Source organism: Tenebrio molitor, chromosome 4 (genome assembly GCF_963966145.1).
Source record: "Tenebrio molitor chromosome 4, icTenMoli1.1, whole genome shotgun sequence".
Taxonomy (NCBI): domain Eukaryota; kingdom Metazoa; phylum Arthropoda; class Insecta; order Coleoptera; family Tenebrionidae; genus Tenebrio; species Tenebrio molitor.
The window spans coordinates 12,788,830-12,801,840 of record NC_091049.1 but is presented as its reverse complement, the minus strand read 5'-3'; the positions used below and the strand labels follow the sequence as shown (position 1 = coordinate 12,801,840).

The window sequence follows — 13,011 nt, the reverse complement described above, 5'->3', positions numbered from 1 at the left end:
CGTAGGACAACGTTTTTTCGCTAATGTAAATTTGCTTGCCCTTTCTATGGTTACTATGAAAATATTTATTTATTTATTATAGTAACCCCGGTTTACTCAACTCAATTTTGGCTGAATTTCTTAATAAGACTTGTCCTACTTTTTTTTGTCCGCGACTGTATATTTAAGGGTAGATACATTTTTCACTTGTAATAAATCTGTATTTAGTTTCCCACAAAGTAAATGCAGCCGAAATAGAAGAAAACAATTATTTATGTTACGTTTTGAACCAGGAATATAAAATGGAACGACAAATGGAAGAGGATAGCAAAAGTGTGAACGTAGAATCATGTGAAGAAGATCTAAGGTGCAAGTGCATTTGGGGTTATACTGACTCATACGATGACAGTAAGTCAGAATTTTGTTCACTAAAAACCAATACGGGGTAAAAAAGTTTTTTGTAATTGTAATTTTGATACAAAATTATGTAGACATGTACTGAATCTACGTTAAAAAAGCTTATAATATTTTTTACGCACAACTGCATTAAAATTGTTTCTTTATATCTTGGTTACCATGGCCGATAGTTTGGCATTGCATTAAACGGGCTGTAAATTGTAAAGTAAGGCCCGTAAAGTAACGCATAATATACATAGCAACTAACATTTTTACGCCCCCCCCCCCACAAGGTAGCATTTTTTTTTGGAATTAAAAAAACCTAAATTTATTCTATGTATTCGGTAATGCAGTCGTGCGTAAAACGTTGTACACCCTTAGCCAAATAAACGCCCTCCTTCGTGGGGAATCTAGGTAAATTGCTCGAATGCAATTGCTCGAAAACGAATTGCTCGAAAACGAATTGCTCGAAATCAGCTGCTCGAAAGTCAATTGCTCGAATATGACTTTGCTCGAATTACAAGTTCCTAGTATATTCAACGGCAGAATATTGTTGCCCTGTCTGGAAGAACAGTGCACACGTGAACAAAATAGATGCTCAATTGAATACCACACTTCGAATAATAACGGGTACTTTAAAATCTACTCCATCACCATGGCTACATGTCTTAGCGCACATTATTCCGTACGATATTAGAAGAAAATACGTAACAAAACGAATTTGGGATAAATTTCAAAATTCACCGAACATGTACTCCATAACACAAGACATGGCAAATTTACCACCCTTTAGATTAAAATCGCGAAAACCACTTTGGAAAGAAGAATTTCTCATGGAACCATTTTCCAAATCTGACTATTGGAAAGCAGCCTGGCAAGATGTAGATATTTTCAATAAAAATCTAATTGAGGATCCTACAAAACAAATTCTGGGATTTGACCTACCTAGGAAAATCTGGTGCAAATTAAATCGTTTTAGAACCGGCCATGGCAAATGCAATAATATGCTGTTTCACTGGAACATTCGTGAAAACCCTTCTTGTGAATGCGGTGCAGAAAAAGAAACCATTCAACACATTGTGGAAGACGCCCTAAATTGGCTACAACAAATTAAAAACATATAATTTACCATAATTATTTTATGAATTTCGAATTTTAATTGTAATTTTCTTCATACGAATATATATATACAAGTTCCTCGAACGGGAAATTCTCAAAAATGTTTGGTAATGTTATCATGTACTCAGGATAATGCGGTGATTGTTATTACAAAAGCCGCATCCATATTGCATTTAATAAATTTAAAAAAAAAACTGTTTTACACAAAATTTTTAACTTCTGATTTTCTGAAATTAACGAAGAAAAATATTAATTCGATTATTAAATCAAACAATATTAAAAATCTGAAGATTGGTTTTATTTTTGATGTGGGATTTGTAATTGTGATAAGGGTAAAGATTTGCACCCGTTAGAGATCTTCGGGTGCAGGCATTTGAGATTCCAGTATTTTCTCCAAGGCCACAACGGTTTTTTTTTTAATAAAACAATAGGTTTATGCAATAATGTCCTTCCGCTTCGATCCATGCTCTTAAACGTAAACATTCTTTATAAATGAATTGACAAAAAAAACAAACACTCTCAGACACAAAAATCACACTTCAAAATTTCTTTTGAAAGTAAGATTTGGATATTTCTTATCATTTGTCATTAATCTAAACCTACCTGAAAATTAGAAGTTCTATCTATCTATCTGTTACAAATTGCAGAACTGAGGGATCGTGAACTATGGAATCGTGTTACGACTATGTAGTACGTAATTACTAGGTAGTAATTACACTCCAATGATAAACATTTTCTGCCATATAAATTCGAGCAAAACATTTTCGAGAAATTGCCGTTCGAGGAACTTGTATTTCGAGAAAAGTTACAATCGAGCAATTTCATTTTCGAGCAATTAATTTCGAGAAACTGCATTCGAGGAATTTGCCGGAGACGCTTCGTGGGGCCTCAAATTTTGCCGCGGGTGTAATCTTACACTTTCGGGCCTCTATACGTAAATAATTATTACAGTAAACACATTAACCCAAACGGACTGCAAAGAAGCATGTAATTTATGCAATAAAATCGCCAATAAGGATCGTACAGAAGGTAAGTAATAGTTATTTATTATACAAAAAGATAAAATTGAATTTTTTCTTCGAGAGCGTTTTTTAGCGTCGAGACGTTAATCGAGCTAATTACGCTGGAGAAGATAATTAAATTTTATCGTCGTGGATAATATTCAATTTTTTTCTATAGCATTTGTATTTTATTATTAAAACATTTTTTTTAATCATTAAACATTACAAATCGTGTCAGGTTTTAAAATCTCGTTAGTATGACCGTTGTTAGGGCAATAAAAAAAAAACTTTATCTACCCTTGCGGTTAAAATGCTACTTGACCTTTTGATGTGAGTAAATAAAAGCACACTTTAACATCTGCAATAGAAAAAATTATTATTATTGTCAGAATAAATAAGAATCTAATTGTTAGTTAATACGGTGCGATCAACAATTACTTAGATAAGGGGCGGCTATGACTTTGAAAGTGTCAAATTTTTGGTATCTTGGCTAACTCAGCTAATAAATGTCAAACAACTGTCATTATGAATTAAGTGTTAACGCAAAAATGTTTTTTACTTCAAAACATAAAAGATTAATCTTGTTTTTGTAGTGATGTTTTCAATAACAGCGCTGTTGCTTGTTTGACCGAGTTTCGGCAAACATTTCCAAATTTAAATTGAAACAGGTATATGCAACCAGAAATACTTCTATACATTCCAGAGCATCTGTGGAAATACGTCCAATACCTCAACGTCTTCTTTGATCTAAATAATTGTTGATCGCATGGTATTAAATCGAATATTGCCCAACATTTCGGCTACATAAATTAATGCAAATGTTGTATTTCTTAGGGCCGGTTGCACCAACGTGAGTTAAATTTAACTACAGATTAAAATATACGAAAACATTGTTATAAGTTATTATAACAATGGGTAACTAAGTAACGAAGCATTTTAACCTAGAGTTAACTTTAACTGGCGTTGGTCAAACCGACCCTTAACTATATGTATTTATTAATTGTTATAGTATATTATTTCCTGGTAGGTGGTTGCGCGCACCATTTACAGAATCGTCCAACGAAATGCGACCTCCCTATTGGGTAAAGTCCTCGTCGAAAAATAGTCAATTTTGACTTAAATTGTCAATCATTTTACAATAGGAGAGAAAATCGTCTTATAACTACCATAAATAATTCCATAAATAAATAGGGGCTGTTACTTTACCTGATCTTTGCTCTTTCTTGAGTCGCCACTGCACAACAAAGGGGCAATAAAGTTAGAGGGTATTATGGTAGTTATAAGAGGGTTTGCTGTCCTATTGTAAAATGATTTACAATTTAAGTCAAAATTGACTATTTCTAGACGAGGACTTTACTCTATTCCACCAACCAATAGGGAGGTCGCATTTCGTTGCAGGATTTCCTAAATGGCGCGCGCAACCGCCTACCAGGAAAAAATATACTATAGTTAGTTTGTAACTTCTAAATTGCCGCCAACGTCACTTAAACAGTGTCCTTACGGCTGCCCAAAATATGTTCCTCAGCTATAACTCACTGTATGCGAGCATTTTTTTATTTTTGTTAACTCAATGCAATTCAGTGCATTGTAATTACAATATTTTAACACATTTTATATATTTTAATTAGAATATTTTAACAACATATTAAAAATATGTGCTTGATGTTTCTACATGAAGTAGACAGTTTAGGACTGAATCTATACAACGTGTCTCAGAAATAAGTACATAAATTTTAACTGGTAATAGAACTCGTTAATAGCAACAATATATTTAAATACATTTTTCTCCTAAACTTTATAGTTATCCAATTAAAATTATTGAAAGATTTGCCACAAATTTCGTTACCCGCCTATGGGGACTACTTGCTTCGCCGATGTCGATAAGCGAAGAACAAAAAACAAATGCAAGAAAACCTTCACTTGTTTCTTGCGGCTAATTGCTGCGCCCGTTGCTGTAACCTATAATGATAAGCGTGAAAGAGAAGAAAAAGAATCATATGGTAGATATTAAATGAAAACAAGTTTAATAATAAATATTTTAAACTGACCCTAATACTGAAATGAAAATTATATTTCGAAAAAATGATACATAAAAATTGTGTTGTTCTTGACGAGAACTGTCACTGGTTAAAATTAATGTACTTATTTCTGGGACACGTTGTATACAGAGTAGTCCAAAACTTCCGCCAAAACTTTACAGTACATGATAAAATATGCTATACTGAATAAGAAATAATTTTAAAAAATCGGTTTTTCTATGTCTCCAAAAGATAAAGAGTTGCACAAGCTGGAAGAAAGATATCATAATTATACAATGTCTTATAAAAAACGGCACACGCTATAACTTTGCTATTGATGAACCAAATGAAAAAAATTATACAGGAAACGAAGTGGATCTAAAAACACTACAAACCTGAGTGAGCATATAATTTTTATACCATCTACCCATTTGTGGGCAATGGTCAACTTTTATTTTTTAAATGGTAACATAATTTTTATTATTGATTCTGTTAGAGTTTCTTTTTCTGATTGTAATGGCATACATTGATTATTATTTAATTATTAAAACATTATTACAATTGTTATCTTCAAAAAAGATTGCCCAATAATTCTGCGTTGGCTAATAGCAGCCCAAACGCCTACTTTCTGGGGGTACTGGGGTGTTTCAATGAAAAAATGTGGATTTTCTGAACTCCACATTTTTGTATTTGGAGAGTTGACATATCCACTAAGATGGAAGTAGGCTTTATCAGTGTAAAAGGTTCTATCAAGGTGAATATCTAAAGTATTCAGAAACCATTGACAATATTCTAATCTTTGGGGGAGATCAGGTGGATGTAATTCTTGAACAGATGTGAGACGGTAGGGAAATAGGTGAAGATCTTTTTTCACAATTGAATGACCAACAGACACACCAAGTTGTTGTGATAAATGTTCAATTGAAGTGCCTGGGGCTTCTTCCATTGCTTGTCTCGCTTCTTCAATCACTTCTGGAGTTCTTTTCTTTGGCCTGCCGCTTCCAGGTTTTCGTCCCACAGATCCATTTTCTTGGAAATTCTTTAAGCAAATGTTTAAAGTTTGTTGAAACTGCGTATATTCCACTGCAATGTCTGGAAATTCTTCTACAAACTCTTCCATACATAACGCAAGGGAATACTGCCAAACTCCATCTATTTTCACACCATTTCGAAAGTAAGACATTACCATGAAGATTTTATGTTGTTCAGTGAAAGCCATTGTTCACAAAAATGTCGGAAAACAGTAAAACACTGACGCAGATTTCGTTTTAGTTCTGACAAGAACTGATTTTTTGTACGCAAGACGTGGAATAAAACGAATAAAATCACAAACACAACTCAATCTGAAAACGGGAAAGAGAACGAATGTCAAATGTCAACAAATACAGCTGAACTGAATACTCATTTTAAATTTAAATAAAATATGTACTTTAGACATGGACTTCTGCTAACAATTTGCATATTTAGAACATATTTTCCAATATAAATGTGTATTTTCTTATTGTAGCGTCAATCAAATTAATTTATTCTATTTTAGTCAATAATCGTCTTTATACGCCTCCAAATGAAGGCATAAATTGGTCTTTCTGGCACAGATCTGTCAAAAATCTGCCAAGCAACGGTTGGTTTAATTATTCAAACAATAGTATCAAACATAATTTTATTAAAGAAAATCATACATTATATATCTACACAGTAACCTTAACAACATCAAAATAGCTAACTAAATTTGCATGGGCACAACTTTTAGTTGATTTCCTTTAAGGAATACTAAATATTTGTTTGAATCTTTTAGAAATTATAAAATATCGTGTGAGCAACAATTACTGATTAAGTTGGCAATAAATTTTGGTGACTTTTAGTGACTTTTATGTCATGTTCTAACGAGAAAACCAATTTATTAATTAAAGATTATACAAACCAAGACGTTTAAATTTGAAATGTATGCCAGCTGTCAATAATGTCAACAAAACAAACCGAAATAGATACAATTCACAGTTTTGAAAATTTCATGTAAAATTTGTTATTACCAACTGAAACAGTTACTGTTGCTCACCCTATAGAATAAAACGTTGTACCGGGACATTTTTTTAACGCTGAACATAGTCCATACTTATTCCCTATGTTCAATTTTAAAAAACACAGATCAATGCATTGTGAGTTGCTATGGAACCAACTACACCGAACACCAGAGATTTTGAAATAATGTTAAAAATTGTTTCGATTGATGGAATTTATCTATCATGTGTTGCATTGGAAATGTCACGCACATTTATAATGCTCTGATTGGCATAGAATAACTGCATTATGTGTATTTCTTCTTCAAACAACTTGACCATTTTGTTAAACTGTCAAGTAATTATTTTCGTTACCTTGGTTACGTGATTAGATACATGCATTGACCTGTGTTTTTTAAAACTGAACATAGGGAATAAGTATGGGCTATGTTCAATGTTAAAAAAATGTCCCGGTATGTACCACGGGCATAATTGTCGGGAATTTAAAATCCCTCGTTCCCCGGGCTTTAAACATTCCCTCGTGCCATAATCTTCTGATTATACTCTTAATACATAAATAACTATTATATTTTTTTATTCTAGATCTTATGACGACCGCAACAATGATAACACTAATTCTGAGCGGAATTTTAGGAATATTATTAATACTAAATGGACCACATATTTACTCTCTTTACAAAGTACAAAAAATATAAAGCTAAATAAGCCATTCTCAAACAGTGCATTTACATCAGTCGTATGTAATATATTCACCGTGTGTATTCCATTTCAACTATGCACCATTTACTGTTAAAATGATTAGGTGTTTTCTTATGAGGATGTAACATATCTACGAGTACTATACAATCAAATGTATTGTTTAAATCAATAAAATGTACTAAATAAAGCTGTTTATTTCAAAGCATGTGATATATATAACCTTGTAACCATTTTCAAGAATAAACTGCTAAAACATCTCTCGGAAATTCGTGACCACGACTAGTGCTGTAAGCTGCTCGAACGGAGCAAACAGTGAAACACAGCTGTTGAAGACCGTACAACACTAGGGCTTGCTGCGTAAATTTCTGGGAACAAAACAGGCTCATGCCTCTGTTCCTCAAATTGATAATAATAAATAATAATAATATAAGAGTGCTCTTAAGGGTAGGGTTTACCTGATGAAAATTTCATAAGTCGTGTAGTGTGGCTTGAACTATTTGAAATATTTGAAATGAAATAAACGGCTTTTCAGTTGGCCTACTTTTACCTGAAATGCGTAGGTCTTGCCAGAAGGTGTAGCTAATCCGAAAATCTCATTCATTATTATTACTAAGCTTTTAGATATTTTCGTCTCCCAAACTAAACGTTCAAATGTGAATTCAACAGGAAAAATCCCAATTAAAGAGCACGCATAATTCGACCAATACAAATTAAATATCAGAGAATTCAAATGATTTCAGCAATTCAATATTACACGAGAACAGATCAACGAGTATTTCTTTCTGATTTTTGTCCACGTCTGTAAATCTTTGTATTTGACGTTTCGGTAGTACTAAAGTTTCGTACGGCCAAATAGCCCAATATGGTACTACGATTAACCATTCTTCATTCTCGTATACAATACGTGTTTTCTGTTCCAACTCTCGTTTAACGTAGTCTTGTAATAATGGTCTCTTATATTTTTCGTACTATTCTTTTTGGTGTTGATCTTTTGCTTTTGGTTCGTTTGGCATAAAATTTGATGTCCATATCTGACAGTGGGGATGGGGATTTGAACAACCCATTATGATCCCCCGATTTTCAAAAATTTGTACCCACACATATTTTTTGCCCAATTCCTGTGTCTGTTTTATCCACTCGTTTATTATGGCAACCACTTCAGATAATGACATAGTCGTAAAGTATACATTGGAATGTGGATGATAGCAAATCACTCGACAAGTACCTTTCGCTGATTTTGTTTGAAATAAAGGGTCATTACTTTCAGCGGGTTCCGGACCTTCTTCTAAAAGGGCAGGGAAATCGTTAACAAAGACGTAGGTTGATTTATATTGCGGAGTTACGATTCCAGATGAACGCTGGACTCCAGGGCAGAGCGGATTGTTTGGGTCAAATGCTGGTACTGCTTCGGCCGGAGCTGGTTCAACTTGACCGCTCCAAGGTCGTAGTGCTCTATATGGCGATACTAGTACCCATTCTCCCTTCAAAGGGTTATATCGCAAATGCTGATGCTCTGGAAACATATTTAACATTTGTATGCTTTCATTGTGATTATTTGTTGTTTCGTTACGTTTATTTTGAAAAAATGTAAAATTAAAATAGTGCAATTAACAGTTTTTGTAAATTTGTATCTAAAAAGTACTGATGGATTATCTATAAAATTTTGTATTTTTTAGGTTAGTTAAACTTACCACTTGGATTAAACGCCATGTAGTTTATTTGACTCAATGAATAAAAGTTAAATAACCTCTATCAAGATCACACGATGCTCGTGTACACTTACTTTTATGTTCAACTGCACATGCTAAGTATTTGACATTGCCCCTCTCCTTCTAGCATTATCAATAGAAGATAAGGTTGGTGAAATTAGGACGTAATAAAGAATGTTGTTAAATAAGGTTAACTTTCTTTTAATTTTAAAAATGATATGTCATGATACGTCAAAAAATACAAGTGGAGAAATATTATCGCATTATCATATACAGGGTTATTTTAAATGATTGTAGTCGAAGCAGGCCATTCCCATGTTATGAAATTTTTGCCGCTTTCATGTGAACTGTCAATTTTTGTCGCTGTCACTGTCATTTTTTAGGTGAAAAGTGCGGTGATGAGAGTTTTGTTTATTTTTTTTAATTAACGATTCAATCCAAAAATGTTGCGTTGTTTTGCAACCAATTTAAGTCCTGTGTGTGAACGGTGTGTACTCACTTATTAACATCATTTTGATGTTTTTTATACGAAGCGGCAACTATAAATTTTACATTCAGTTTTTACGCCTACTTGGACTACAATCATTTAGAATAACCCTGTATTATACAACTAGAGGATGGAAAATTTTCGATTATACGAGACATGTTGCCCGGAAACACCACGAGATTTCAAAGGAGAAATTTTAAGAAAATCCGTTCTTGGAGTTGGTAAATAGAATTTGTTCGATACCTCCCTAGAAAGTTACCAGTGGGTGAAGGTTTCACTTTCGTTCATTCTCTTTCGCCCACGCACTTTCACTCACGCACTTTTACTCACACATAATTGAAATTCGATTTTATGAAAAAGAATTTGTATATTGAAAATAATTACATGCCAATAATACCTATTTATAACAATTCATCATTTTACATAATTCATCACAACGACAGACACCGAATATGCCCATCATCAGTACAACGTTCTGAAGGATCCACTCTTGTCAGCCGCTTCTAGTAAAAATTTGTAAACATCGTTTCTTGAAAAAGTTGCAGCTTTTTTCGGCTGATAGTTTCTACATTTTGTTTTCAAAAAGGAGGTGACGAGGTGAGACTGATGAACCTGTACTATCTATAATATAAAAATGAATCACTAAATGTGTTGCTAAGCGCAAATCTCGAGATTGGCTGAACCGATTTCGCTAATTCTTTTTTTAGAATATTCCTTGAAGTACGAGGATGGTTCTTACGAAGAGAATAATTTAAAAAATTGCCTAAAAAAGTCTAAAAAGAACGTGCCACAGTTTTAGTTGTCATACTCCTCCGAAACGGCTTGACCGATTTTGATGAAATTTTACATGTATATCCAATAGATCTGAGAATAGGTTCTTATCTATTTTTTATACCCCTAAGTGATAAGGGTGATCCACCCCAAAAAAAAATTTATTTATTTTTTGAACAAAATTGTTTATTTTTATTTTTTTGTGATGTGGCATTAAAAAATACATATAACCCTAAATTTTCACCCTTCTACCATCAACCCCTATTTTTGAATAGCGATATTAGTAATTCAATAATTTTCAACCCCGGTCGATAACTTTATCGTTCAGTTAATTCGGTGATTTCATATAACCTCAAAAGTACTCGACATGTGTCACGAGCTCACAACAATGCTTTTTATTGTATGTATTACACATTGTTGGATTTGTCTCCGCCCCGATTAGCAGAATAACTATTAAAACATCGAATAACTAACGAAAAAAAAATTATGAAGAAAATTCATTTTGTAAGGTTATGTCATCTGTCATTGTGCGCGTATTGACAATTTGAAATTAATTGAGATTTAACGTTAGCTGAGTTTTGACACCAAGTGTGATCAATGGTGATCAACACGTATTACTCTTACCTATTTTTGCATTGTACAGGGTGCGACAACATAACTTCCTTTTTTGAAATGCGCGCCATTCAGACTGTAAAGGGGCGGGAGTGGTCTCATTCGGAAGCCGTGGTCCCGTGGTTTTAAAGATTTGTTCCCTATCTCTGTCAGCTGCCATCATGCGTTGTCAGGAGGGAGTACTATTTGAAAAAAGCGGAAATGGCGCCTAAATGCGCACTGCCATAAAGTGGTACTAAATGAAGAGCGCACCATGTGGAAAGATCCCAGCAGAGGGCCAGCAGTGTCACTAACGCTTGCGCGTAGTTTGAGAAGAGTCATAAAGTGGTACCAGAGAGTGGCCGACTGATACCGCATCTAAAGCATTGACGGTATAGGGCTATAGGGAATCCTCCCTCTTGTTAATACTACCTCCATGGTTAGAAGAGTGGAGATGGAGACCCTGCGTTTGCCGTCGAGGTCTACTTTTCAAACTGATATTCTGTGATCGCAACCCTTCCGAAATCGCTTCAATGTTGGGTCGTGTCTCGAACAGTTGGTTGCAAAAAAAACGGGAACTGTCAGAATAAAATTGACACATTTTTACAATTTTTTCATAGTGTGAAACCTTCTTACGAGAGATAGGTTAGAATTAGTGTCAAAATTCAGACATTTTTATTTGATAGGTATTGTCGAGTAGACAATTAATTGACAAATGGACAAAACCAAATTTACATTAGAAAAATTTTCGTTTGCCGTTTTTTTCTTGCAACCAACTGTATTAAATTTGTTTGTGTATGCATTAAATCATTAAATTTCAATTCATTTTAATTATTCATTTTATCTTAATAAAAAAACTTATTTTAATTCACCTAATAAGTTAACACATTTATTGATTCTGAGGCGGTACGAAGTTCGCCGGGTCAGCTAGTTTATTATATTAAAGCCACTAATAGCTTATTAAAAAACCTCTTACCTAGAGATGTCAATGTTTTGAAAAACAGTGTAGGTACTCTTCAACATTGAATAATATCACGACCGCGCTGATGCTGCTCCTATATTTTTAAAATATGCCGTCATAACATGTTCGTCTTTTCCCTTGATCCGTTTATCGGTCTGCCATTGAGTAAATATTTCCAATTTTTTCTGGAGTTTCTGGTATCGTAATTTTGACTTCGTAGGCACCATTTGGTACTTCGCTGCACTTGCCTCTTCAGAACATTATCAGGAACATATAATTCTTCAACATTCATTTCCACAACGTGTACACAATCACTTTATTGACTTTACAAAACCTTGTTTATTTTGAATTTTATTTTTCCCATATACAGTGAGCGGCAAAAGTATGGAATAAATTCATTAAAAATTAAACAAAATTTTTTTCAAAAAAATCTTTGGACAGGTCAATTTTAGTTTATAAAAATACATCTTTTTATACAAAATAAAATACCAAGCAGTTATTTCTTTTCGAGTTATGATGTCATCGACAGTTTTTTTTTAAGGAAACCCCCTATTTTTTTCTTGATTCTGATAGCCCTTTTAAATCTCTAAACGCCAGTATAAAAATTTTGTTATCTTACATAAGGAAATTTTTGAGAAAAAAAATTATAAATTTGGAAAAAATAAATTTTATAACGATAATTTAATTCATGTATAAAAAATCCCATAAGCCGCGATGCATTTGTCACTTTGACATCGGATAAAGTTAGCTCTAACTTTGCATCTGGATAAAATGTGCTTAAACTTCCATGGCAAACTTTTTCGAACCTGATTATTGTTTGTTGTTATGATAACGAGCCAACAATCTTAAACATTGACACAGCTTGTAATAAATTGAAGTGCAAAATGGCCAATTCAATTTTTCATAATTACCTACCTATTATTATTCATTAAATTATCTCATCGAATTACGCTCGAGGTTTTTTTCGTCCAGGATAAAATTTCATTTTTTAAACTCTAATTTGGTTTCTTTTTGGTAAATTGACTCCACAAACCACCAGATAAAAAAGCTCGTCCTTTGGACTCGTTTTTTTATCGGGTGGTTTGTGTCGTCAATTTACCAAGCAACCAAATTATCGTAAAAAATTCAATTTTATTCGGACAAAAAAGACCTCTCGTGTAATTACAGTCGAACAAAAACAAGTCAAAAATTGTGTTACTAATTAGTTTAAAAAAATTTTGTTTAATTTTTAATGAATTTATTCCATACTTTTGCCGCTCACT

At 33.3% G+C, this 13,011-nt stretch overlaps 1 protein-coding gene and 1 pseudogene across 11 annotated transcripts in view; one reads left to right on the top strand and one right to left on the bottom strand.

Annotated features, from left to right (window-relative positions):
• LOC138129113 (uncharacterized) overlaps window positions 1–13,011 on the top strand; it is a 73,630-nt gene that overhangs the window by 51,959 nt on the left and 8,660 nt on the right. For 8 of the 11 annotated variants that reach the window (XR_011159092.1, XR_011159091.1, XR_011159090.1 and 5 more), the window contains 3 exons: window positions 208–387; window positions 2,446–2,523; window positions 7,114–7,417. Coding sequence is in view for 6 of the 11 variants with exons in the window: in XM_069045381.1 (XP_068901482.1) it covers window positions 208–387; window positions 2,446–2,523; window positions 7,114–7,226 (371 nt within the window). In the remaining 5 variants the exon portion in view is untranslated. Of the gene's footprint in view, window positions 1–207; window positions 388–2,445; window positions 2,524–7,113; window positions 7,418–8,906; window positions 8,927–13,011 lie in introns of those variants that run through there. The other 3 variants (XR_011159094.1, XM_069045385.1, XM_069045384.1) reach the window with 3 other exon arrangements.
• LOC138129116 (probable galactose-1-phosphate uridylyltransferase) lies at window positions 6,157–9,026 on the bottom strand (annotated as a pseudogene).